Source organism: Microcaecilia unicolor, unplaced genomic scaffold, assembly GCF_901765095.1.
Source record: "Microcaecilia unicolor unplaced genomic scaffold, aMicUni1.1, whole genome shotgun sequence".
In the NCBI taxonomy this organism is placed as follows: domain Eukaryota; kingdom Metazoa; phylum Chordata; class Amphibia; order Gymnophiona; family Siphonopidae; genus Microcaecilia; species Microcaecilia unicolor.
Genome location: NW_021963026.1, coordinates 87,682 through 114,356, shown reverse-complemented (window position 1 = coordinate 114,356; position 26,675 = coordinate 87,682). Strand labels below are relative to the sequence as shown.

Genomic DNA, 26,675 nt, shown 5'->3' with positions numbered 1-26,675 from the left:
ATTGTTTATTTAGCTCCTGAATTTGCATTTTTTTGGCACTTTCGCTTTTCAATATTACCGCATATTTCACTTCATAAGCTGATTTATAATTGTTTTTATGCTTCTTCACAAGAATTTTACGTTTTTGTATACCATTTCTGAAAGAATTTTTTTTTTTTTTTTTTTGGGGGGGGGGGGGGGGGGGGGAAGTGGTCCAAAAGTGGTCTCAGATCTTGCCTGAAGGAGGGAGAAGGAGACAAAGTTATGTGTGTTATGGTTTATTAGCATTTACTATACCGCCAAGACTGACTGGCAGGTCATAGCAGTTTACAATATCTAAAATAGTAGAAAACAGGAAAGGAACTAAAATATTTTAATAGGAAAGAGAAGAAGGCACACGTTCATAACCGAAAAGGTAAGAGGGGAGGGAGAGGGAAAGGTTGTGCAAAGAGAGGCAAGGCAGATGGAGGCGGGAAAGGGAGGGGCAATGGTAGAGGAAGAAGTAACAGAAGGAGGGGGAGGGGAGGAGGAGGACAACAGCAATTTATCCCAATAGCTTAAGAAGAGATAAAAGCTTGGGTAAAGACCAAGGACTTCAGACCAGATTTAGAATTCTTAAAGGATGATTCTGCATGGAGATTCAAAGGTAGATAATTCCAAAAGGAAGGAGCAGTGAAAAAGAAAGAACAGTGATGAGTTCATTCTAACTGAGCATGTTTAGGACCAGGAAAAGGATCTAGGAGTCATCATTGATGATACTTTGAAACCCTCTACTCAGTGTGCTGCGGCGGCAAAGAAAGCAAACAAGTATTATTAGGAAAGGAATGGAAAATAAAAACGAGGATGTTATAATGCATTTGTATTGCTCCATGTTGCGACTGCAACTTGAATACTGTGTGCAATTCTGGTCACCATTCTCAAAAAGGATATAGTGGAATTAGAAAAGGTACAGAGAAGGGCAAAGAAAATGATAAAGGGGATGGAACGACTTCTCTATGAGGAAAGGCTAAAGTGTCTAGGGCTCTTCAGCTTGGAGAAAAGGTGGCTGAGGGGAGATATGATAGAGGTCTATGAAATAATGATTGGAACTGAACGGGTAGATGTGAAGCGTCTGTTTATGCTTTCCAAAAATACTAGGACTAGGGGACATACGATGAAGCTACAAAGTAGTAAATTTAAAATGAATCAGAGAAATTTTTTCCTCTCTCAACATGCAATTAAACTCTGGAATTTTGCCAGAGAGTGTGGTAAGGGTGGTTAGCTTAGCGGAGTTTAAAAAAGGTTTGGACGGCTTCCTAAAGGAAAAGTCCTTAGACCATTATTAAACGGACTTGGGGAAAATCCACTATTTCTAGGATAAGCAATATAAAATGTTTTGTACTTTTTTGGGATCTTGCCAGGTACTTGTGACCTGGATTGGCCACTGTTGGAAACAGGATGCTGGGCTTGATGGACCTTTGGTCTGTCCCAGTATGGCAATACTTATGTAAAGGCTGAAACGGCTAGGGCTCTTCAGCTTGGAGAAAAGACAGCTGAGGGGAGATATGATAAAGGTCTATAAAATAATGTGTGGAGTGGAATGCGTAGAAGTGAATCACTTGTTTACTCTTTCCAAAAATACTAGGACTAGAGGGCATGCAATGAAGCTACAAAGTAGTAAATTTAAAACGATTTGGAGAAAATATTTCTACACTCAACGTGTAATTAAACTCTGGAATTCATTTCCATACAACGTAGTAAAAGCAGTTAGCTTAGCGGGGTTTAAGAAAGGTTTGGATATCTTCCTAGTAGAAAAAGCCATTAAAATGGGAAAATCCATTGCTTATTTCAAGGTTAAGCAGCATAAAATGTATTGTACTGTTTTGGGATCTTGACAGGTACTTGTGACCTGGATTGGCCACTTTGGTCTGTCCCAGTATGGTAACAATTGTGTAGTTATGTATGTACTTATCGTTATGGAGACAATATTCAGCGCTTGCACCCACATAGCTAAGAGACTAAATTTAGAATAATTTTTTGTGCGGTCCTATTTGGTCACTTAGCTATGCAGGCACTGGCATTAAATGAGACTGTTGCTCACATACTTCCAGGTTTCCTCCTGTCTCTGCCCCATAATGTCCCTCTACTGGTTGGTTTTAATATATGTGGTTAGAGCTCATATTCAGCGGTACTGCCTGGTTAAGTAGAGCTGAATATCAATGGTTGGAAGGAGACTCTCCTGCCTGCTCAAACCACACTGAATATCGACCCCATTGATATTTGTATGCAACTTTTATTATGTACTGGATTGCTTATTACCAGATGTGCCATGTACCATGTATTGTATCTCACTCTGAACTTCTAGTAGATGGAACAAGAAAAATTTTTAAATAAATAAAAGATTCAAGTTTGGGATGGCAGGTTTGGAATTAGAGACTCTGATTTGATTTTTATGTGGAGAGTGATGAAGATAAAGCAAACATGCTGTACAAATACTTCTCTTCTGTGTTCAAGGAAGAGAACCCTGGAGAAGGACCATGGCTGGCTGCCAAAAGTATATCTGGGAATGGCGTGGATATTGCACCATTCATGAAAGAAAGCATTTATAAGCAGCTTGAAAATCTAGCAGTGGACAAAGCTATGGGGCTGGATGGAATACATCACAGAATACTGAGGGAGCTCAGAGAAGTCCTCATGGGACCTCTTAAGGATATATTTAATACATCTTTAGATACTTGAGAAGTTCCTCTGGACTAGAGACAAGCTGATGTGGTCCCTCTTCATAAAAGCAGGGACAAGGAAGAAGTGGAAAACTACAGGCCGGTAAGCCTCACGTCGGTGATAGGAAAAATAATTAAGTCGCTACTGAAGGAAAGGATAGTTTATTTATTTATTGCATTTGTATCCCACATTTTCCCACCTATTTGCAGGCTCAATGTGGCTTACAATTTTTCCGTCATGACTTATGTCATTTCAGAATCGTATAATTATAGTACAGCAAGAGGCCCTCACTGGATGCCCACATATACAATTGGTAATATATATAGAACATGAATGCTAAATGAAAAGTCGGGTAAAAAAGGGAAAATATACAAATGGTATCACATATTGAACATGGATTGCATATTAAAATTCAACAATACGGTATAGGAAGAGAGTAATCCTATTGTTAAGTAAATGATGGTGAATTACAGTTCCAATTATAAGTCATTATGGTATGTCATATTAAAGAGATGTGTCTTCAGTTAATTAGGTTGTGAATTATTTTCAGGTCCAATGGTAGAGCATTCCACATTTCTGAACTCAAGTATGAAAAGCTGGATGCATGTATTAGTCTATATTTTAGACTTTTACAGCTGGGGAAGTGAAGATTTAGGAATGTGCATGCCGATCTTTTAGCATTCTTGGATGGTAGGTCAATAAGATCTAACATTTTATTTTATTTATTTTATTTATTTGTAGCATTTGTATCCCACATTTTCTCAACAATTTGCAGGCTCAATGTGGCTTACATTTGCCGTAATGGCAGTTGCCATTTTCGGGTAATAGAATTACAAATGGTATTGCGTTAAGGTGCATACATACATGGTAACAAACATGGAACATAACATAAAAGGAACAGATCATATATATATATATATATATATATACACACACACACACACACACCATGTGCATACATACATGGTAAGGAAGAATAAATTATGGTATGCATGAAGGTTCCTGAGTAATGATTGGATTGTAACATACATTAGGTCATCGACTATAGAGAGACCCTATTCAACATAAGGTTTAAAGTGGTATTGCTTGATCATTAACATCAAAGAGGTTAATCAGTCATTTGGTAAGAATTCGGTTTTGTATAGATCGTGTATAGTGTTGTTGTTTAGTATTTAAGATGGATGCTCATGGTATGCCTTCTTGAAAAGATCTGTTTTCAGTAGCCTTCGAAAGATGGTTAGATCTTGTGTTGTTTTTATGGCCTTCGGTAATGCGTTCCATAGCTGCGGGCAGATGTATGAGAAACCGGTCGCGTACGTGGATTTATATTTTAGCCCTTTGCAGTTAGGATAATGGAGATTGAGGAATGTGCGTGATGATCTTTTTGCATTCCTAATAGGCAAGTCTATAAGGTCTGACATGTAGGTCGGAGCTTCTCCGTGAATGATTTTGTGGAGCAGGGTGCAAACTTTGAACGCAATACATTCTTTTAGTGGGGGCCAGTGTAGTTTTTCTCTTAGGGGTTTGGCGCTTTCGTATTTCGCTTTCCCAAATATGAGTCTGGCTGCTGTGTTTTGAGCTGTTTGAAGCTTCTTAATGATTTGTTCTTGTAGGTCGGAGCATCACCGTGAATTATTTTATGCACCAGAGTGCATATTTTGAAAGTTATACATTCTTTAAGAGGAAGCCAGTGCAAGTTTTCTCTCAGGGGCCTAGCACTTTCTAGAAGCCAATGGATTGCAGGATCCGAGGCAACTTGGCTTTATCAAAGGAAAATCCCGCCAAATGAATCTGATTGACTTCATTGACTGGGTAACCAAAGAACTGGATTAAAGGACATGCACTAGATGTAATCTACTTGGATTTCAGCAAAGCCTTTGATACGGCCCCTCACAGAAGACTTGTGAATAAGCTGAGAGGGCTGAACTTAGGACCCAAAGTGGGGAAATAGATTGGAAACTAGTTGACTGACAGGACACAGAGAGTGGTGATAAATGGAATCACCTCAGAAGAAAGGAAAGTGAGCAGTGGAGTGCCTCAGGGGTCGGTGCTGGGGCCGATTCTGTGTAAAGTATTTGTAGGAGACATTGCTGGTGGGTTAGAAGGAAAGGTTTGTCTTTTTGTGGATGACACAAAGATATCAAATAGAATGGATACATTGAAGGGTGTAGAAACCAAGAGAAGGGAACTCCAAACGTTGGAAGAATGGTCAAGGGTCTGGCAGTTAAAACTGAATGCTAAGAAATGCAGAGTGACGCACTTGGGATGCAAAAATCCAAAAGTGATGTACTAGACAGGAGGGGAGAGATTGGTAAGCTCAGCTCAGGAAAGGAACCTTGGGGTGATGGTGTCTGAGGATCTCAAGTTGGCAAAACAATGTCGTGGCCAGAAGGATGCTAGGCTGCATAGAGAGGGGTGTAACCAGCAGAAGAAAGGAGGTGTTGATGCCCCTGTACAAGTTGTTGGTGAGGCCTCACTTGGAGTATTGTGTTCAGTTTTGGAGGCTGTATCTTGCTAAAGATATAAAAATGATAGAAGCGATTCAAAGAAAAGCAACAAAAATAGTGTGCGGTTTGCACATCAAGACATACGTGGAAAGACTTGATGACCTGAAGATGTATACCCTGGAAGAAAGGAGAACCAAGGGTGATATGATACAGATGTTCAAATATTTGAAAGGTATTAATTTGCAAACAAACCTCTTCCAGTAACGGGAAGATGGTAGAACTAGAGGACATGAATTGAGTTTGAAGGGGGGCAAACTCAGGAAGTATTTTTTCATTGAGAGGGTGGTGAATACTTGGAACGCTCTCCTGCGGCAGGTGGTGGAGATGAAAACGATAGCAGAATTAAAAAATATGTGGGATAAACGCACCGGAATCCTATTTAGAAAGAATTGATCCAAAGAAGCTTAGCGGAAACTAGGGGGAAACACTGGTAATTGGGAAGCAAAGCCAGATCTAGGCGGACTTCTAAGGTGTGTACCCTGATCGTGGCCTGAATATGGGTAAGCTGCACTGGAGCTTTTCAACGGCTTCGATGACATCTTCAGAAGAACTAGGAAAGTTCCGGGCAGACCTCTACGATCTATGCCCCAAAAATAGCATGAACAAATCATATGTTATATCACCTCATACCATTAAGTAATGAGTTTATCTACTCGGGCAGACTAGATGGACCATACAGGTCTTTATCTGCCGTCATCTACTATGTTACTCTCAGGCTTATTTTCGAAAGTGATCGCCGGTGATCTTCTGACATAAATCGGGAGATCGCCGGCGATCTCTCAAAAGTGGCGAAATCGGTATAATCGAAATCGGCGTTTTTGACACCATCGCCGCTTTCCCATCACCATGCCAGTGAAAGTTCAAGGGGGCGTGTTGGCGGCGTAGTGAAGGCGGGACATGGGCGGGCATGGGCGTGGCTACCAGATGGCCGACTTTCGCGGATAATGGAAAAAAAAAGTGGCGTTCATCAGTATTTCGCCGGGTTTACTTGGTCCTTTTATTTTCACGACCAAGCATAAAAAGGTGCCCCAACTGACCAGATGACCACCGGAGGGAATGGGGAATGACCTCCCCCTAGTCCCCCAGTGGTCACCAACCCCCTCCCACACTAAAAAAATACGAATAAAAACCTTTTTTTACCGGCCTGTATGCCAGCCTCAAATGTCATACCCAGCTCTCTGACAGCAGTATGCAAGTCCCTGGAGCAGTTTTTAATGGGTGCAGTGCACTTCCAGCAGGCAGACCCAGGTCCATCCCTCCCCTACCTGTTACACTTGTGGTGCTAAGTGTTGAGCCCTCCAAACCCCCCCAAAACCCACTGTACGCACATGTAGGTGCTCCCCTTCACCCATAAGGGCTATGGTAATGGTGTAGAGTTGTGGGGAGTAGGTTTGGGGGGCTCAGCACCCAAGAGAAGGGTGCTATGCACCTGGGAGCTATTTGTGTATTTTTTAACATTTTTAGAAGTGCCCCCTAGGGTGCCCGGTTGCTGTCCTGGCATGTCAGAGGGACCAGTGCACTACAAATGCTGGCTCCTCCCATTACCAAATGCCTTGGATTTCGCCGGGTTTGAGATGGCCAGCAGTGTATTCCATTATCGCTGAAAAACAAAACCCGGCAAACTCTGGCATTTGGCCGTGCTAAACCATATTATCGAAAAAAAAGATGGCCGGCTATCTTTTTCGAAAATACGGTTCCGGCCAGCTATTGCGCTGCCGCCAAAATAGATCGCCGGTGACCTATTTCGCCAGCGACGTTCGATTATGCCCCTCTTTGTTAAGTATTGAGAGTATTGAATATTGATTGTATTCAAAACATCGGAATTGGTGAGGGGGATTGGGTGGACTGCTGGTGGTGCCAGTGGGCCACGAGGCTATGTCCCTGTGTGAAAAGAGTCACTGCCGAGGTCTTTGAGTCTGGATACCTGCTATTTAAATATTATTTGGCATTGGGTTCCTTAAGATTGATTCATTGGATGATATCCCCATTTGTAAACTTTAGGACTGACAAAGGCTGAGCACTAATATCAGCATTCTGAATTTAATATGAGTTGTGATTTTTTTTTAATACAGGCTTATTTTCGAAAGAGAAGGGCGCCCATCTTCCGACACAAATCGGGAGATGGGCGTCCTTCTCTCAGGGTCGCCTAAATTGGTATAATCAAAAGCCGATTTTGGGCGTACTCAACTGCTTTTTGTCGCGGGGATGTCTGCACCGTAGTGAAGGTGGGACTGGGGCGTGATTAAGAGATGGAAAAGAACTACAACAGAAGATAGGATAGGAGGGGGAAAGAAGACAGCACTCAGAATCAATAAACCCCGGCTGCGCTTCCTCCCCACTTCTTCCCAAAGAGTGCAGCTGCCTCTCCAGCTCCTTCCCAGCTGCCTGGAATCTTGTTTTCCTACCACCCAAAAAGAGACAGCAGTTCCCATTGCCTAATCCACAACCCATGGGACATCACAGGTGTCAGTGCCCTGAATATGTCATAGGCACCAACTTCACATAATGATTGGCAATGCTAAACACAACACCTGAACACAGTGAAGGCATTTGCTCATCAAACTGTACAACTAGTGCCTAAGTATGAATACAGTCCTATAAAGCTGGCCTTCCATCCGAGAGGATCTTCATATAGGTTATCATTAACAAGACAAGCCCTTTGCCTATCCCCTTGCTATGGAAGTATATAAACTGCCTATTGGGCTCTTTTTAATACACAAGGCCAGACAAGCTACTACCACATGTCGACCACTTTTGGCCCCTGAGGTGGTGAGAGCTGTACAGTTTAATGGATGCTGATGGACCTGTCATCCAGAAGAATATGTACTACACCCCAACAAAAACCCTGCAAGCTCCTACGAGAGGCAGCAGCACTGCTGGGGAGAAGCAGAGAGGGGGCACAGCCAGGGCACCGGAAAGGGAACTCAAGCTAGGACACAGAGTAAAAGAATCGGGCCTAAATGTCCTAGTGCATAAACAGCGATGCCTAAACGGTGGGGTCTAAATGTCACATACCCTCCTGACTCATAGTTTGGGAAGCTCTGAATTAGGTCCATCTCTACTGATACTGAAATTAGCTAGAACTCTCAAAATCTTTATATGCCCTTGTTTATTCCTACAAGACTCTTTAGACAAGGTAGAATTTTAAAACTCCAAAAATGAAAACTGAAAAATAGATTCGTCCTACTAAACAGAACAAATAAAGATGCTCTTTGAGCAGGGACTGTCTCTATGTGTGTGGTGTACAGCGCTGCGTATGCCTTGTAGCGCTATAGAAGTGATAAGTAGTAGTAGTAGTAGGATAGAAATGTGCTAAATACATTTATCAAGGAGGATTTGAAAAGTCAAGTGTATTACTTCTAACATCTCTTCCTTTTCCAAAATACCAGGATATACATTACCTGCTCTATGGAGAACTCCTTTCCTGCTACTTCGGCAACCTTGGCAATACTGTCAATGTGATCCTGCAGTTTCAGCTCCAAACAGCGACTGAAAGTCAAGCTGGGCTTTGGTTTGACCTTAATCTGGATTTGATCTGAAAGCTGCTGCCAGTGGCGATCCCTCATACCAGGATTGCGCAGGCCCTGAATCAGTGGGATGTATGGCTTGAATTCTTCAATCTTGTCTTTGATCACCTGAGCTACATTTTGGCATCCTGCAGACATCAGGGGAAAACATGAATCTTTCATTTCCATTGAACAGTCTTGTTCACTAAGATACATCATTCCCCCCATTTTTAAAGTTAGACATGAATGATTATACCTGCTTTAATTTGTGCACTGCCAGTGGTTTCACAGTGTTATGCAATTATATACAGTTACTCATCCCCTGATGTTACACGACTGTAACTGTAGCCAACAAAATTTTCATACTGTGGAGTAGCCCAGTGGTTAAAGAACTGAGCTGACAACCAGAGAAGCCCAGGTCAAATCCCACTGCTACTCTTTAGGATCTTGGTCAAGTCACTTAACCCTTCACTGCCTCAGGTACAAACAGATTGTATCCCTTTGAGGACAAAGAAATAACCTACATAGAGGCTTATCGAATTTTGGATTTGGTTTTGGCGCTGAGACCAGCCTGAAATTCGTATCTGGCCTTATTTTGGTTTTGGCCAAAAATGCCAGTGTGTTTTCAGCTGAAACTGAAACTTTGTGTGTTCTGTAGCTTCCCCCCTCCCCCCAGCGAGCTGCTCCCTCCTCCTTCTACCCCAAACAAGAGCAGCCCCTAATCCTTCTCCCCTGAAACAAAATTAGCCACCTTCCGGACCCATTCCCTTGATCGAATTTGGAGGGATTTCTCCGCTAATCAGTGGAGTGACTTTTCCAAATTATTTAAGAAATATGTTTCAACTTATTGTATATTAGATACTTGTCCTCCATATTTGATGGAGGTGGCACCATCATTATTTCAGGTTGAACTACCGTATTCTCTTGGGTTAGTTTACAACTATCTTTGGGTAAGTTCCCTGATAACCTTGAGGAAATAATTGTAACCTCTATCTTAATAGATTTAAAACACTCAACATCTTTAGTGTCTAATTATAGGCCTGCTGCCTCAATTCCGCTCTTTGTAAAGTTATTAGAAGGATCTGTTACGATGCAATTGTCACAATATTTGGAGTAGTATGATATTCTTCCTACATCTCAGTCAGGCTTTCAAGACTATTTTAGTACATAAACAGTGGTAAGCTCATTGTTAGATAAAGTAAGGTTACTACTAAGTGAGGAAAAAGAGTATTACTTCTTCAATTTGATTGTCATCTGCCTTTGACCTGGTAGACCATTCTCTCCTATTGCTGAACTTGGAAGAATTGGTAATTACTGGAAATGTCTTGAATTGGTTTGAGGGATTCTTAACTAAACAAATCTACAGAGTTAAATGGATTGATGGTTTGTCTTTGCAATGGAGTAATCCCTTTGGTGTACCACAGGGTTCTCCTCTTTCTCCTGTATTATTTAATGTATTTTTGCGATCTCTCGGATGACTTTTGAAGAATAATGGTTTTCTGCATTATATTTTTGTGGATGATATCTCGGTATTATAAGTACATAAGCATTGCCATGCTGGGACAGACCAAGGGTCCATCGAGCCCAGCACCCTGTCACCGACAGCGGCCAAAAGAACAAGCAATTTGTCCCACCCATCCTAGAAATACTGCTGTATTCCCTCGTCCATTATATCGAGTACTGATGCTGTTCTCTCTAGAATTTCTCTTTGTTTGAATTTATTGGAAGGTTGGATGTGTTGTCATAAGCTACAATTGAATACAGATAAAACAAAATTTCTGTATTTCAATATAAATTTAGAGCATATTCCTGAAACTATCACGGTTAACTTGTAATTATGTTATTTCTAAAGCTATAAAAATTTTGGGTGGGCATTTTGATAGTACAGTTTCAATGGAAATGCAGGTTAACTCTCTTGTTAAGAAATATTTTAACTCTTTTGTTAAGAAATATTTTTTATGATGAGAAAATTGCACACCGTTTGGAAATATTTTAATATAGATCAGTTTGAGCATTTAACTCAAGCTCATATTATCTTAGCTTGACTACTGTAATTCAATTTATTTGGGCTGTGCAAAGAAACTTCTGAAAAAGTTGTAAACAGTGCAGAATATGGCGGTTCGTTTCATCTTTGAACTTTCCAAGTATGAAAGTATATCCCCATTCTATCTTAAATTACATTGGTTGCCAGTGGAAGCTAGGATCACCTTGGAATATGCTTGCTTTCTGTTTAAAGTATTACAAGATTTGGTTCCAGCTTATTTCCTATCTCATTTTTGTTTTGGAGCTGTTTTGAGACAGGAGAGTGGGTAAAACTATGTTGTTTACCTTTCCTTTGGCTAAGGGAAAGAAGCGATTAACAATTTTTGAGAAACCATGGGCTTTCCAAGCAGCAAGGCTTTGGAAGGATTTTGGTAAACTTTTTGTATTTCCCCAACAGTATATTATATTTAGAAAGAAGATTAAAACATGTTTATTCAGGAGACATGTGTTAGGAGAAGTTTAAAACTGTTAGTTATTGTTATTTCTGTTGGTTACATGTAATTCCTAGGGATTATCCTGTCCTCTTGATTATTGTGAACCACTTAGAACTGTGAGGTTTAGCAGGATACAAGTCAGAAATATAATGCCATGTTGTGCCATGCTGCTGATTCAGGACAGCAGTGGCTAGTGTTGGTTTCAGCATCGGTTTCGGCTGAAACCAAGAGGTACATTTCAGTTGCAGATTTGGTTTCAGTTGCCCTCTACCTCAACATAACTCACCTTGGGCTACTACAGAAAAAGGTGTGAACTAAATTTTTTATTACTTTCAATAACTATGGGGCCCTTTTACTAAAACTTAGCAGAAGCTAACAGAATTAGCATGCGCTAAATGCTAAGAAGCCTATTTTATACCTATGGGCTTCTTAGTATTTAATGCACACTAAGCTTTCTTAAAAGGACCCTTATATAAGTTAAGCAATATTGACAAATAATTAATACATATTAAACAATCAATAAACTAGATAGAAAGAAAGGGGGAGGGTTCTCACTATATATATAAAACAGGATTAAAGCAAAAGAACTGAGGAGTTATCAAGGTAAGAGGCAGCACTGTGGGTTAATCTGGGAAGAAGGAATGCACCATCTCTTTATACTAGCATCAAATACAGACTTCATTTGCAGGCAGAAGAAATAGATACTGACTGAATAAAAGACATTCACAATATTGCAATGAAAGGGAAATTGCTATTGATAGGTGATTTCAATCTGCCACATGTTGATTGGGACATTCCAACTGCGGTGTTGTCTAGAAGTAAGGAAATCCTGAATCCAGAACTGTTCTGACAACTATTAACTGATCTTATGTGGAAGGAGTAATATTGGTCCTAGTGCTTATAAATGGGGAGAGTGTTTCTGATTTTAAAACAGGTGATTATCTGGGATCCCGTGATCACTGGACAATGTGATTCAGTATTAGAGGTGGAGATGGTTCATTTAAATGCAAGGATCCTAGACCAGGAAAACTAACTTAGGAGTCTTTTACTAAATGGCATTAAGCCCTAACCTGTGCTTAATGCATAAGAAAATGGTTCAAGGTTCCATTTATTTGACTGACCTCTAAAGGCAAAGCCATCAAAATCGATGTACAGTTATAATAAGAAGGAGGAAAATACAAATTACCAGAAGAAGAACAAAGTCAACCTGTGTCTCTCAGGTCCTAGCATCCAACAACCACCCTAGGCGAGTGGGCCAATGTCAATCATTGAATTGTTTTTGAAAAAAAAAATATGCTTTCAGGAGCGCTTTAAATAATGGAAGTGAAACCTCCGTTCATAGAGACAGAGGATGTGCATTCCACAGAGTAGGCCTTACAATACTGAACATGGAGTTGTGAAATGTACTTGAACAGACACTTAATAACTGTTGATGTGCCAAGTGCAGGACCTGTGCAGGGTGCTACGGTAACAAATTAAAAAAACCAACAACAAAATTTTATACAAAATATGAAATTCCAGGGACAGCCAATGTTTGGCTTTCAATAAGGGAATCACATGGTCATACTTTACAGGTTTAAAAACCAATCTGACTGCAATGTTCCTTCTCACCCAGTACTTCCCTGGCCCTTAACTGTCTTGTCTGTCTATATTATTTTAGATTGTAAGCTCTATTGAGCAGGGACTATCTCTCTGTGTCAGGTGTTCAGCGCTGCTTGCGTCTGATAGCGCTATACAAATGCTAATAATAATAATAATGTTCTGTAACAACTGAAGCCGTTTGATTTCTCTCTGGTTGATACCCTTAAAAAGCATGTTACAATAATCGAGGAAGATTTGGGAGTGATACCGGTGCTGGAAATGGTATTTGAAGCTGATGAGTCGGAGAAATTTAATGAATTCTCTGTAAACCTGGAAGATGTAATGGGGCAGTTCTACAAACTGAAGAGTAGCAAATCTCCTGGACCGGATGGTATTCATCCCAGAGTACTGATAGAACTGAAAAATGAGCTTGCAGAGCTATTGTTAGAAATATGTAATTTATCTTTAAAATCAAGTGTGGTACCGGAACGCTGGAGGGTGGCCAATGTAACGCCGATTTATCTTGAATTAATGTTTGTAAAATGCATAAAGAAATCAATTTTTAAAAAAAAAAGGTTGCAGATGAGATCCGGGAAATTATAGACCGATGAGTCTGACGTCGGTGCTGGGCAAAATGGTACAGACTATTATTAAGAACAAAATTACAGAGCATATTCAAAAGCATGGATTAATGAGACAAAGTCAACATGGATTTAGTGAAGGGAAATCTTGCCTCACCGATCTACTACATTTCGTTGAAGGGGTGAACAAACATGTGAATAAAGGTGAGCCGGTTGATATTGTGTATCTGGATTTTCAGAAGGCGTTTCACAAAGTACCTCATGAAAGACTCCAGAGGAAATTGGAAAGTCATGAGATAGGAGGTAGCATTCTATTGTGGATTAGAAACTGGTTAAAAGATAGAAAACAGAGAGTAGGGTTAAATGGTCAGTATTCTCAATGGAGAAGGGTAGTTAGTAGGGTTCCCCAGGGGTCTGTGCTGGGACCGCTGCTTTTTAACATATTTATAAATGACCTAGAGATGGGAGTAACTAGTGAGGTAATTAAATTTGCTGATGACACAAAGTTATTCAAAGTCGTTAAATCGCGGGAGGATTGTGAAAAATTACAAGAGGACCTTATGAAACTGGGAGACTGGGCGTCTAAATGGCAGATGACGTTTAATGTGAGCAAGTGCAAAGTGATGCATGTGGGAAAGAGGAACCCAAATTATAGCTAATGTCATGCAAGGTTCCATGTTAGGAGTCACGGACCAAGAAAGGGATCTAGGTGTCATCGTTGATGATACGTTGAAACCTTCTGCTCAGTGTGCTGCTGCGGCTAAGAAAGCAAATAGAATGTTAGGTATTATTAGGAAAGAAATGGAAAACAAAAATGAGGATGTTATTTTGCCTTTGTATCACTCCATGTTGCGACCGCACCTTGAATATTGTGTTCAATTCTGGTCGCCCTATCTCAAAAAAAGATATAGTGGAATTAGAAAAGGTGCCGAGAAGGGCGAAAATGATTAAGGGGATGGGACAGATTCCCTATGAGGAACGACTAAAGCAGCTAGGGCTCTTCAGCTTAGACAAAAGGCGGCTGAGGGGAGATATGATAGAGGTCTATAAAATAATGAATGGAGTTGAACGGGTAGATGTGAAGCGTCTATTCACGCTTTCCAAAAATACTAGGACTAGGGGGCATGCGATGAAGCTACAATGCTGCAAATTTAAAACGAATCTGAGAAAATGTTTCTTCACTCAACATGTAATTAAACTCTGGAATTCGTTGCCAGAGAATGTGGTAAAGGCGGTTAGCTTAGTGGAGTTTAAAAGGCTTGGACAGCTTTCTAAAGGAAAGTCCATAGACCGTTATTAAATGGACTTGGGGAAAATCCACTATTTCTGGGATAAGCAGTATAAAATGCGTTGTACTTTTTGAGATCTTGCCAAGTATTTGTGATCTGGATTGGCCACTGTTGGAAACAGGATGCTGGGCTTGATGGACCTTTGGTCTTTCCCAGTATGGCAATATGGCAATACTTATGTACTTATGTAATGATAAGGGCATGGATAAAAATACGGAGGGCCTTTTTGTCAAAGAAATGCTGAACAGACCTAATCAGGTGCAGCTTGAAAATCAAGCACTGACCACAGATAAAATATGAGTCCAAAAACACACCCATGACTTTAACTATGTCGCTAGCCTAGAGGGTCACAGCTTTAAACCTAAGCGTCTGCAACACTGAAGGTGGTTAGCCCCTGTGAAAATTTTGAAATTTTGTTTTTTGCACATTAACATCCATTTATTGGTTCTAAGCCAGGTCACTATTTGGAGCACTTTAGTACTGAGTACTGAAGTAGTCTGCCTGGTTTAGTACCATTTATATCAAGGTGACAGCTTCATTACTAGCTAGCGTGCTATGATTTGGCCAAAAGACAGTTTGGTAAGGATGTAACACACCGTGCGACTCAAGAAAAGTGGTCAAATGATCAGCAAAATCTATTTAGTAACCCTGAAAAGAAAGCTGAGTGATGGGCCTATAGTTGGCAACAAGGTCCCTAACACTTATGAGGGTCGTCACGTTTGTGACCGTTTCCTTGTCTGTGCTCACCTCGCCCTCTGGTGGCCAGACCTGGTGGCTGCAATGGACTGTCTGTTTACTGTCACCCATTCCAGACTTCAGCCCAGTTCAGTACAGATCTTCCGGGCTGCCAGAATTGCTTTCCCTGTTTGTACCTGAACAGCACCCGTAGTTGCCTTGTGATTGCTGCAGCTGAGCTTTAGCAGCTGATGGGCTTTATTTATCACCTAGAAACTTCTGTGTTTGCCTTTGCATCGTCTAAGGTCCCTGGTATGTGGGTGTGCTCTGTGCACGTCTGCCTAGTCCAGTTTTATTCTGAGTTCTTGCCTGGTTCTTGTTTGCGTGTAGTTAGCTTTGGTTTTATTGTTTAGTTCCTAGTCTTGTTTCTGGTCTGCATTTCCTTGCCTTGTGTCTGTGTTCTTTATTAGTGGCTGCTTGGCAGCTTTTAGTCCTGACTCCCTCCTGTCTGTGTTTCTGCCTTAGTGGCTGCCTGGCAGCTTGTAGTCTTGACTCTGTTGTGTGTTTCCTGCTGGTATCCAGTTCCTGCCCAGTCCGGTAAGTCCTGCCGGCCGCCTGCACCCAGGGGCTCAACTCCTAGGGAAGGGTGGTCAAGTGCAGGTGAAGCCTTGCTCCAGTTCTGTGTTCCAGTCCAAGTGTTCTTGTCCAGTGTGTTCCTGTTTTGCTTATCCCTGTCTGCAGTCTCTGCTTTGTGTGTGCGTTAGCCCAGTGCTGGTTGGGGTGGTTTTGCCTGCCACTGCTGCTCCTTGGCAGCGGCCAAAGGGCTCATAAATCTAGTTTCTGCTTTGAAAACCTGACATAATCATAGTAATTTTCCAACCAGAGGGTACAATATCCCCCTGCAATACTATTCTGCACAATTTGATTTACATAAGGAAGAAAGAACGTTGCATAGCGTTAAATAAAAAATGTAGGCAAAGGATTAGAATGGACCACATACCACCACCCACATACTACTGAAGACAGAATATCAAGTGCCCTGGAAAAGGCAGTATGTTGTACTGAAGAAACTCTAAAAGACTGAGCCGTAGGAACCAATGCCAGTAAAGACTGACTCGGGGCACACTGCTCCAGGGCCTGGCATGTGTTAGTAATTTTTCTAAGAAATCAGCAGCCAAATTATTCGCTGAAAATGGAGTGGGCAGTAAAGTCACCCAAGATGGGGTAGTCAAAACCCTCAAGATAGCATACTAGTTCTTGGAATTTGACACCTTAGAGATTAGGTCTGAGAAGTAACGCCTATTAGCCGCATTATTCTCCTTCTTGTAACAAAGAGCCAAACTACTCAACCGCGATTTGTCTGTCTTACGTTTCCTCCCAAATCGCTCAAAGGAGGAGTGGCCTAGTGGTTAGAGTGGTGGACCTTGGTCCTGGGGAACTGGGTTCAATTCCCACTGCAGGCACAGGCAGCTCCTTGTGACTCTGGGCAAGTCACTTAACCCTCCATTGCCCAGGTACAAATAAGTACCTGTATATAATATGTAAGCCGCATTGAACCTGCTATGAGTGGGAAAGCGCGGGGTACAAATGTAATAAAAAAAAGTGTCAGAGCTGCTTTTTCAACAGCCTCAGCTGTTCTTAAAGCCAGGGTTCTTTCTTCCTTCTAGAGCCAGTGGAAGAACTAACGGTCCGGCATTGAATATCCAGGCTCAGCACTGACAGCAGGAGACAGCCCGACTATCTCCCGTGGTCTGAATATTGGGCCCATAGTGTTTACTACTAAGGGAGAACACATTTAGTAGGCCCACCCATCAGTGGCGTTCCTAGGGGGGGGGGGGGGGGTGCGGTCCGCCCCGGGTGCACGCCGCTGGGGGGGGTGCCGTGCGCGCCTGTCCTTTGTTCGTTCCATGCTCCCTCTGCCCCGGAACAGGTTACTTCCTATTCCGGGGCAAAGGAAGCATGGAACGAACGAAGGACAGGCGCGCGCGGCACACCCCCCAGCAGCGTGCACCCGGGGGGGGGTTTGCGCTTCATCCGGGGGGGGGTGCTGCACCCGGGGGGGCGGGGCGCATTGGCGATCCGCCCCGGGTGTCAGCCCCCCTAGGAACACCACTGCCACCCGTATATCTGAGAGCAGGAGAGAATCAGCAGAAGACAAAGATGCATAACAGAGTGCAATAGGAATCAGCATCCTTAACCGAGGCTAGTCAGTGGGATTGTCTTGTCAGTCTGCGATCCTAGACAATGGAATGTTACACAAAAACAAAATGGTCTGTTAAGGGCTCCAAGCAGAGAAGGATCAGACTAAGACCCGGAAATAAACACACGGGCAACATAGTAGAATTGTGCACAATTAGGCGTGCATTAAGGAGCATGACCTGCTCCTTATGTGCACACCATGCAGTGTGTGCCATAAATGACAGTAACTTTTATGCTTCAGCCCAGCTTATTTTCGAAACAGAAAGACGCCCATATTTCGACCCAAATCGGGAGATGGATGCCTTTTTCCCATGGGTGCCCAAATCAGTATACTCAAAAGCCTATTTTGGGCGCCTCCAACTGCAGTCTGCCGCGGGAACAGACAAAGTTGATGGGGGCGTGTCGGAGGCATGGTGAAGGCGGGACTGGGGCGTGTTTATCGGCCGAGGAGAGATGGGCGCTTGGCCGATAATGGAAAAAAGAAGGGCGCCAGAAGCGAGAATTTGGGTCACTTTTTCTGGACCCTTTTTTTCCACGAACAAGTCCCCCAAAAGTACCCCAACTGCCCAGATGACCACCGGAAGGAATCGAGGATGACCTCCCCTGACTCCCCCAGTGGTCACTCCCACCAAAAAAAAAAAGAACTTTAATAACTTTTTTTCCAGCCTCTATGCCAGCCTCAAATTTCATACCCAGCTCCATCATAGCAGTATGCAGGTCCCTGGAGCAGTTGTTAATGGGTGCTGTGGGCTTCAGGCAGGTGGACCCAGGCCCATCCCCCCCTACCTGTTACACTTGCGCTGCTAAATGGGAGCGCTCCAAACTGCCCCCAAAACCCACTGTACCCACATCTAGGTGCCCCCCTTCAGCCATAAGTGCTATGGTTGTAGAGTTGTGGGCAGTGGGGGATTTGGGGGGCTCAGCACCCAAGGTAAGGGAGCTATGGACTTGGGAGGTATTTTCATTTTTTTAAAATTGTTACAAGTGCCCCCTAGGGTGCCCAGTAGGTGTCCTGGCATGTGAGGGGGACCAGTGCACTACGAATCCTGGCCCCTCCCACAACCAAATGCCTTGCATTTGTTTGTTTTTGAGCTGGACGCCTTCGGTTTCCATTACCGCTGAAAACAGATACCGCCCAACTCAAATCCGCCCAAATGCGATGCATTTGCCCGGCACAAACCGTATTATCGAAACAAAAGATGGACGCCCATATTTTTCGAAAATACGGTCTGGCCCGCCCCTTCGCAGACCCGTCCTCGGAGATAAACGCCCATGGAGATGGCGTTCGCGTTCGATTATGCCCCTCCACGTCACCTTCCGGGTTCCAGGAGTAGGCAAGGCCAAATCTGCCACAGTTGCAGCCAACTAACTGACATCAAAATGCATTGAAGCATTTTAAAGTAATTTCCCCTTTTCTGTGCACTAACTGCGGGGCATGATGAAAATCTTCCTCCTTCATTTCACAAGAAAGAATGGTAAACTGGAGAAATTCAGTTATCCTGGAAGTTCTCAGAAAGATGAAGATATTTTTGGTTACATAGCGCACTCAGCATGGGAGGGGCCACCTTCTACCCTCTACTCTCTATCCGCTTTAAGTCACCTCTCTGTCCCTTCCTTAACACTTCTCTCCCTCCCCCCACAGGTGTCTGGTATCACTGATATAAACACTTCTGCCTGCTCCCAGCTCCACCAGGTCATTTCCTCTGCCAGTTCCATTCACAGGAATTGACATAAGAGGAAGCGGGACAGCAGAGGAAAGGCCCTGATGGAGCTGGGCGCAGGCAGAAGTATTTATATCGCTGCCTCTGCCAGGCAGCCGCTGGGACTCTGAAAGAACATGGGGGGAGAGGAAAGACTACAGGGTGATATGGGACAGCAGAGACTTGCAGGACTCACAGGAGAAGGGTAGGAGAGAGAAGGGAGACCCACAAGGGGGTGAGAGGTACATAAAAAGGTGCCAAGATGCGTAGAAGGTGGGGGGAGAGAGCAGCAGAAATACCGGGCCTGCATGGGGATAGGAAGTGGAATGGAGAGAGGAGAAGATACTCGACCTGTGGGCATGTGGAGGGAAGACAGAGAAACAGACTGGCACCAAAATAGGGAGGAAAAGAGGGTGAGAGATGATGGCCCTGGGGTAGGAAGTCAGGGATAAGGTGCAAGAGGAAAGGAAGAGAGAGGGAAGAAGCTGTACATGGGTGGGACAAGGATTCAGAGATGATATGGAGAGCACTGAGGGAGCATAGGGACAGGGAACACAGAGGGGCAATGCTGGACACAGGGGGAGGGACAGGGACACAGAAGGGAAATGTGGGATATGACAGATAAGTGATGCAGAGGAAAGGTAGGTGGGGATACATACAGAAGAAATGTGAAAAGGAAAGAAGACCCTGGAAAGAGTTGTAAAAAAAACCCAGCAAAGCAGAAAAGAGACACTGGGACAAAAGCAATACTCGGACAATAAAGGTAGACAAATGCATTTTTTCTGAATGTATTAATTGGACTATGATAGCTTTGGGAACTGTGCATCTCTGATATCTTGTATTTCTATTTCTATTACTATGACAGGTTTTCTATAGGTCTAGAATGTGTTTGTTTTTGCAGGGTTTGTTTATAGGAGCTCTGAATGGGGTTTACCCCCCCCCCCCCCCTCACCGCCCCACTTTAACTGCACTTAATGGGCTGGTCAATGATATTCAGCAGTCCTTAACTGGGCAGTGCCGCTGAATGTCTGCACTAACCAGCCATCTTGAAACCAGGCAGAAGAGGAGGAGAGGAGTCATCAGTTATGCAAGTGCCAGCAACTTTCAGTATAGGGTCTGCATAGCTAAACGGGCAGATAGGACTGCACAAAACACAGTCCTAACCAGGGGCGTATCTGCGTGGGGCCACAGGGGCCTGGGCCCCCGCAGATTTCGCCCTGGCCCCCCTCCCCGCCGTCAACCCTCCCCCGCTGCTTACTTTTGCTGGCGGGGGGCCCCAACCCCCGCCAGCCGAGGTCCGTCCCGCAATCTCCATATTTCGTCTTCCTCCGTGGCCATGTGCTTCAAGGAAGTAACGCTGCAGTGCTGATTCGTTGAATCCAGTTCGGCGTCTGACGTCGCAGCGAGCCCTCCAAAACCCACCAGTAATCCCCTGTACCCACATATAGGTGCCCCCCTTCACCCATAAGGGCTATGGTAGTGGTGTATAGTTGGGGGTAATGGGTTTTGGGGGGGGGGGTGGGGTTGAGGGGCGCAACACTCAAGGTAAGGGAGCTGTGTACCTGGGAGCATTTTATGAAGTCCACTGCAGTGCCCCCTAGGGTGCCCGATTGCTGTCCTGGCATGTCAGGGGGACCAGTGTACTACAAATTCTGGCTCCTCCAACGTCCAAATGGCTTGAATATGGACATTTTAGATTTGGACATCCTTGGTTTTGAAAATGGCAGAAAATCAAAGATGTCCAAATCCAAGGGCATCCACGGTATTTTTGAACACAAAGATGGGCATCCATCTTTTTTTGAAAATGACCTTTTCCCCGCCTCCGAATTTGGGTGTTTTACAAAGACGTTCAGATTCCAACTTAGACATTTCTTTCGAAAATGCCCCTCCAAATCGTGTTGGAAACTGAGCTTTGTGACAGCAGTTTGTAAACATTAAAATTTTCTTAAAGAGGACAAGGGATTCCTATGTAATTTGGCATCGGTGACGCAAATAGATGTCACTTTGTGCAATGTAAAGTTTTAATTAATTTGGTGCAGGTTTGAGGTTGTTATTGCAAAATGTTTAGGGGGCTCTCTTTTTTCCGGACACAGTGTACATATATCATATGCTAGGCTAGTGCTCAGATATATTTGAGGACAATATTCAGGCAGTAATCAGTGCATAAAGTTAATATTACAATTTTGTTTGGTTAATTTTATTGGATATTCAGCCCCAGTGTGTTCAAGCAGAGTATCAAATCCAACGAAAACAAGTTGTCCAGCTGTTTTGTCAGTCAGAGTTATCTGGGTTACTGATAAGTGAATCTGAGCACTGGCCAGCCAAAGTTCAGCACTCCCTGGAAAGACAGCCTAGAACTGCATCTCTTTAATTGGGTAAATTTTGTATAACAATTTGCCCAGACAAACTTTAACTGCTGCTGGAGGGATGAGGAAGAGTGGAATTTGAAAAACCAAGGTTCGTCTAGCTAACTCCTAAAATCAGGTAGCTAAACCTGTTAAGTACAATTTTCATTGTTTCCTATGAAAGAAAGCATTTACCTGGGAAGTCCCGGAACTGTTTCACACACTTATGCATAATCTTGTAGGACTCTGTTATATTCTTCTCTATTTGTTCAGGATCAATAAGAGTAATTGGGTCATTCATCCAACTATCATACCAACGCAACCAGTCAGATGCTGTAGTCCAGAGGTCACGGAATGGCTGAAACTCCTTTGTTATTTTGGTTAACACATCATACTGCATAGAAAGAGAGAATTGCAACCTCTATCAATCAAGTCCTTAGGAAAGATACCAATTATTTTTTGTAGTATTATTACATTATATTATATACTGTTTGAATTTACTTATTGAATGGATGTATTTTGTCCTTCTCTCTTTCCTTTTTACAAATGGTGTTCCTTTCTTAACTTGTTTTTTAGCCTGTACACCACTTTGACCTACCCATAAATGGTGGTATAGAAAGTCTTTTAATAAACTATAAACTATTACTACTATCAATAATTCTAACATTTTCTTCTTTACATCATACAATCAGTGTGCATTGTATTATAAGATACTTCATGTGTTCACAATGGGGGAAACTTCAAAAGGACTTTCACCATACTTATCAAACTTTCTGTGGCTGCAATCTCAGTATCGAAGCCAAAGAAAGTACATGACACCCAATGGACTACTTTTCATCCATGTTGCTGCTCCCAGCCCTCCTACAGCATCAAAGCAGATGCTGCCATCATGTTCTGCCTTCTGTGGAGCCCACACAGGCTTAATGTTATGTTGCAGAGTTAAGGCATTTAAGTTGGATCATTAGGGTATGCCTTTTTGAACAGGTTGGTTTTTAGTAGTTTCCGGACGTTAAGGTGGTCATATGTTGTTTTCACGGCGCTTGGTAATGCGTTCCATAGTTGCGTGTTTATATAGGAGAAGCTGGATGAGTAGATTGATTTGTATTTGAGTCCTTTGCAGCTTGGGTGGTGGAGATTTAGGTATGTTCGTGATGATCTTGATGTGTTTCTGGTTGGTAGGTCTATGAAGTCTGTCATGTATCCCAGGGCTTCGCCATAGATGATTTTATGAACCAGGGTGCAGATTTTGAACGCAATACGTTCTTTGATTGGGAGCCAGTGTAGTTTTTCTCATAGAGGTTTTGCGCTTTCAAATCTCGTTTTTCCAAAAATGAGCCTGGCTGCTGTGTTTTGAGCAGTTTGGAGTTTCTTCATGGTTTGTTCTTTGCATCCCGCATAGATTCCATTGTAGTAGTCAAGATGGTTTAGTATCATAGATTGAACCAAGTTGCGAAATATTTCCCTCGGGGAAAAAAGATTTCACTCGTTTGAGCTTCCACATTGAGTGGAACATTTTCTTTGCTGTAGCTTTCGCTTGGCTCTCTAGCGTGAGGTTTCGGTCGATTGTGACTCAGAGAATTTTCAGGCTGGCTGATATAGGGAGGGTGCAATCTGGGGGTGATTATGTTGGTGGGTTTATATGTGTTTTATTGGGATGAGAGGATGAGACAATGTGTTTCTTTCTGTGTTAAGTTTTAGTTGAAATGCATTCGCCCATGAGTTCATCATGTTTAAGCTGAGTTTGATTTCTTTAGTGATTTCTATTAGATCACGTTTGTATGGGATGTATATTGTGACATTGTCTGCATATATGAACGGGTTAAGGTCTTGATTGGATAATGACTTGGCTAGGGGGGGTCATCATTAGGTTAAAAAGCACAGGCTCATCGAAAGAAGCGGGGCAATAATGTTTTTTTTCCTTTGTCCTTCACAAGTTGCAACTAAAAACACAGATTTTGTGATCCCATTTGGGATGCCCTTTATACATACGTTTATTAGCCTCAAGTAAACATATAAATCTGCTATTCACTAGTATTCAGCCCTGATACAGATAGTGTTGGGGCAAAAATTGTTTTAACTGCCCCAGCACTAGCTGTACAGAGCTGGGGAGGAGAAAGGGTGGGAACAATATATTATTTATTTATTTGTTGCATTTGTATCCCACATTTTCCTATGTATTATCCATACAGCAGCAATATTCAGCCTGCTGAAGACTAGTCCTAAAGTAGAATATCTAGGCTATCCATAGAGCAGTCAAATATTAGTAGCTGGCAGTTAGGAAATGTGTATTGGCCGGCAGTTAGCAGCGAATATGTGCATTCAGTATAACTGAAAAAACGTGTATTGGTGCTGAATATATACATTTTTTTAAACATACAGTTGGTGCTTAAAAATATCTACACATTTTTATATACTTAACCCATGGGATAATTTTAGACAGGCTATTTTATACATGGAAAAAGTTTATAAAATTATCCCCATAATTATTATACAGCAAATTATCTGTTTGCCAAAGAGGCAGGATCTGGGCCTTTCCAGGTGTGGCAACCTAGCTTTCTAACTTATCTTGAAACATTTTACTTAGATCAGGGATTCTTAACTAGTAGTGCCCACATTTCCAAAGGGTGCAGGAAGAAGTCAAACAGGGTGCAGAGAAGAGTCTTTAAATCTGAGGCAATTTATTGAAACTTCCTAGACAGAGTGAAGGCAGTTATTAGGACAGTTATTGGTAATATAACTATGTGCTACTGTAATTTTAGCAAAATGTTAGAAGTTAGCACTGTTAGCAGCTAACAGCGACATATGTAGCTGTTGGTAGTAACTAGTGGACAAGTGGAAATGAAGAGGTTGCAAGGGTTTCATTGATCAGTTAAAGGGGTGTAGGAACCAAAAAAAGTTAAGAACCCCTGACCTAGATGTTTCAAGTTACATATGGATATTCAGCAGCACTACCTAAACAGATATTGTCACTGAGTACACGTATGATTTGAAACCAATAAAATCAGACATTTCAAATTACATGTTGATTGTACGGCTGAAATTTGACCTAACTTTGGGACTTCATGCCAATGACCCTGATACTTTGTTACGGCAGTAGAAATCCACCATAACGTAGATAGTGGAAAACATGTCTTAGTGCTTTCTTTAGAGCTTAACATGGCTTTCAATCTGGTGGACCATACCCTGTTATTTAATAGGCTTGGAATTAGGGGGGGGGGGGCAGTGCTGCATCTGTTGATAGCATTTTTGAAAAGGGTCATAATTTATATCCACATATCCAGATCTACACACACAGATACAGACATTTGTATCTACAAACATATTCACACACACCCCTCCCTGTTGGGCAATACTCACAAGAGGATGAGTCTTCATGACAACCTCAAAAGCCTCTCCTTGTTATTTTATACCTGAAATAGGCTGGGTTGTTCGGCTTCCCGGCAGTCTTTACACTAGTTTTGTAGTGTAGCCCTAAAATATGTTTAATGCCTTTACCATTATTCTCATTTCTGATGCAGGCACTTCCTCCAAAGATATATGAGCAAGGCATTGTGTGAAATGTCTCAAATGTACTGCAGCCACCAATGCTTATTTGTATAACGTTTGCGACTAGTGGTCTATTTTCCTGCGAAGGCCACCTCCCTTTTTCAGCCAAGCTTGATTCCTTTGTTTACCTACTGTCATTTCCTGATTATTTCTACTATCTACTATCTTTGTCCTAATGGGTGAGCTAGTTATGACCTTTCTCTCCAATCGAGGACTGCCTTCTAGGACCACCTCTGCTACCTGGTCTCAGGTTCTGTCTCCATTGGTCCCTTTACCTCCCTCTCCCTGCGCTTATGTGTGTCTTGTTTTGACCTCCCTGTCTCATGGAGATGAGGCAGATGTTCTCCATCTTGCCTCGGACAGCACATGTCCTCTTGCTCCCCTGCAGTGAACTCATCTCTTTAGCTCTGCTCGTTCAGCATCCCATCTCTCAACCACCTTCATTCATCTGTCAGCTCTCCCACCTCTGCCACAAAGATTCTTTCTCTTCAAAGTTTCATCTTCACCCTCCATTACAGCTCTCAGAACTACGTCTCTTGCCTCGGGGCAGTAACTTCTGAGACTCTACTAACTGTAGGTAAATTGGCTATGTTTATTCAATAAAACTAAATTTCAGAAAAAGATAAGTGACTTGCAGTGTTTGCTGCCATGCTGAAGTTATACTGTCTGGTTATATTAGTACCTATCTGCTTTAAGAAGATAAACTTTAAGAGACCAGAAACATGGGTACTTACATTGGTAACTGGCATCCCAAAGAGTCGCTCTCTGTTATTATACAGCATTGCCAATTGCTGTGACTCCTTTAGCTGTTTTTGGAGTCGTCTCACCTCATTGGCAATTTCATGAGCTCGGCTAATATCCATATATGCTGGCAACCCAGCCAATGCCATCTGTAAACACAAGATAGTGTCAATGAACAAGAAAAGCTCTGTGCAAGCAAAAAGCTGACAAGGAGTATGTTAGAAATATAAAACACTGCCAGTGATCAAGGAACTAAGTGAATGAATGAATACAAACCAAAAAGTACATAATACTATTGCACACAACTAGAGTCTAAGTACAATTACATAGTAACATAGTAGATGACGGCAGAAAAAGACCTGCACGGTCCATCCAGTCTGCCCAACAAGATAAACTCATATGTGCTACTTTTTGTGTATACCCTACCTTGATTTGTACCTGTCCTCTTCAGGGCACAGATCGTATAAGTCTGCCCAGCACTATCCCCGCCTCCCAACCACCAGTCCCACCTCCCACCACCGGCTCTGGCATAGACCATATAAGTCTGCCCAGCACTATCCCCGCCTCCCAACCACCAGCCCCGCCTCCCACCAGCAGCTCTGGTACAGACCATATAAGTCTGCCCAGCACTATCCCCGCCTCCCAACCACCAGTCCCGCCTCTCACCACCGGCTCTGGCACAGACAGTATAAGTCTGCTCAGCACTGTCCCCGCCTCCCAACCACCAGCCCTGCCTCCCACCACCGGCTCTGCCACCCAATCTCGGCTAAGCTCCTGAGGATCCATTCCTTCTGAACAGGATTCCTTTATGTTTATCCCACGCATGTTTGAATTCCGTTGAAGACAAAG

The 26,675-nt window shown here is 42.8% G+C and overlaps 1 protein-coding gene across 1 annotated transcript in view; it reads right to left on the bottom strand.

Annotated features, from left to right (window-relative positions):
• Nucleotides 1–26,675, bottom strand: part of LOC115458777 (dynein heavy chain 1, axonemal-like) — a gene marked incomplete at its 5' end in the record, with an annotated part of 332,737 nt that overhangs the window by 220,792 nt on the left and 85,270 nt on the right. Inside the window, 3 exon segments of the mRNA XM_030188593.1 lie at nt 8,588–8,841; nt 21,735–21,933; nt 25,820–25,975. Of these exon segments, the coding sequence (XP_030044453.1) occupies nt 8,588–8,841; nt 21,735–21,933; nt 25,820–25,975 (609 nt within the window).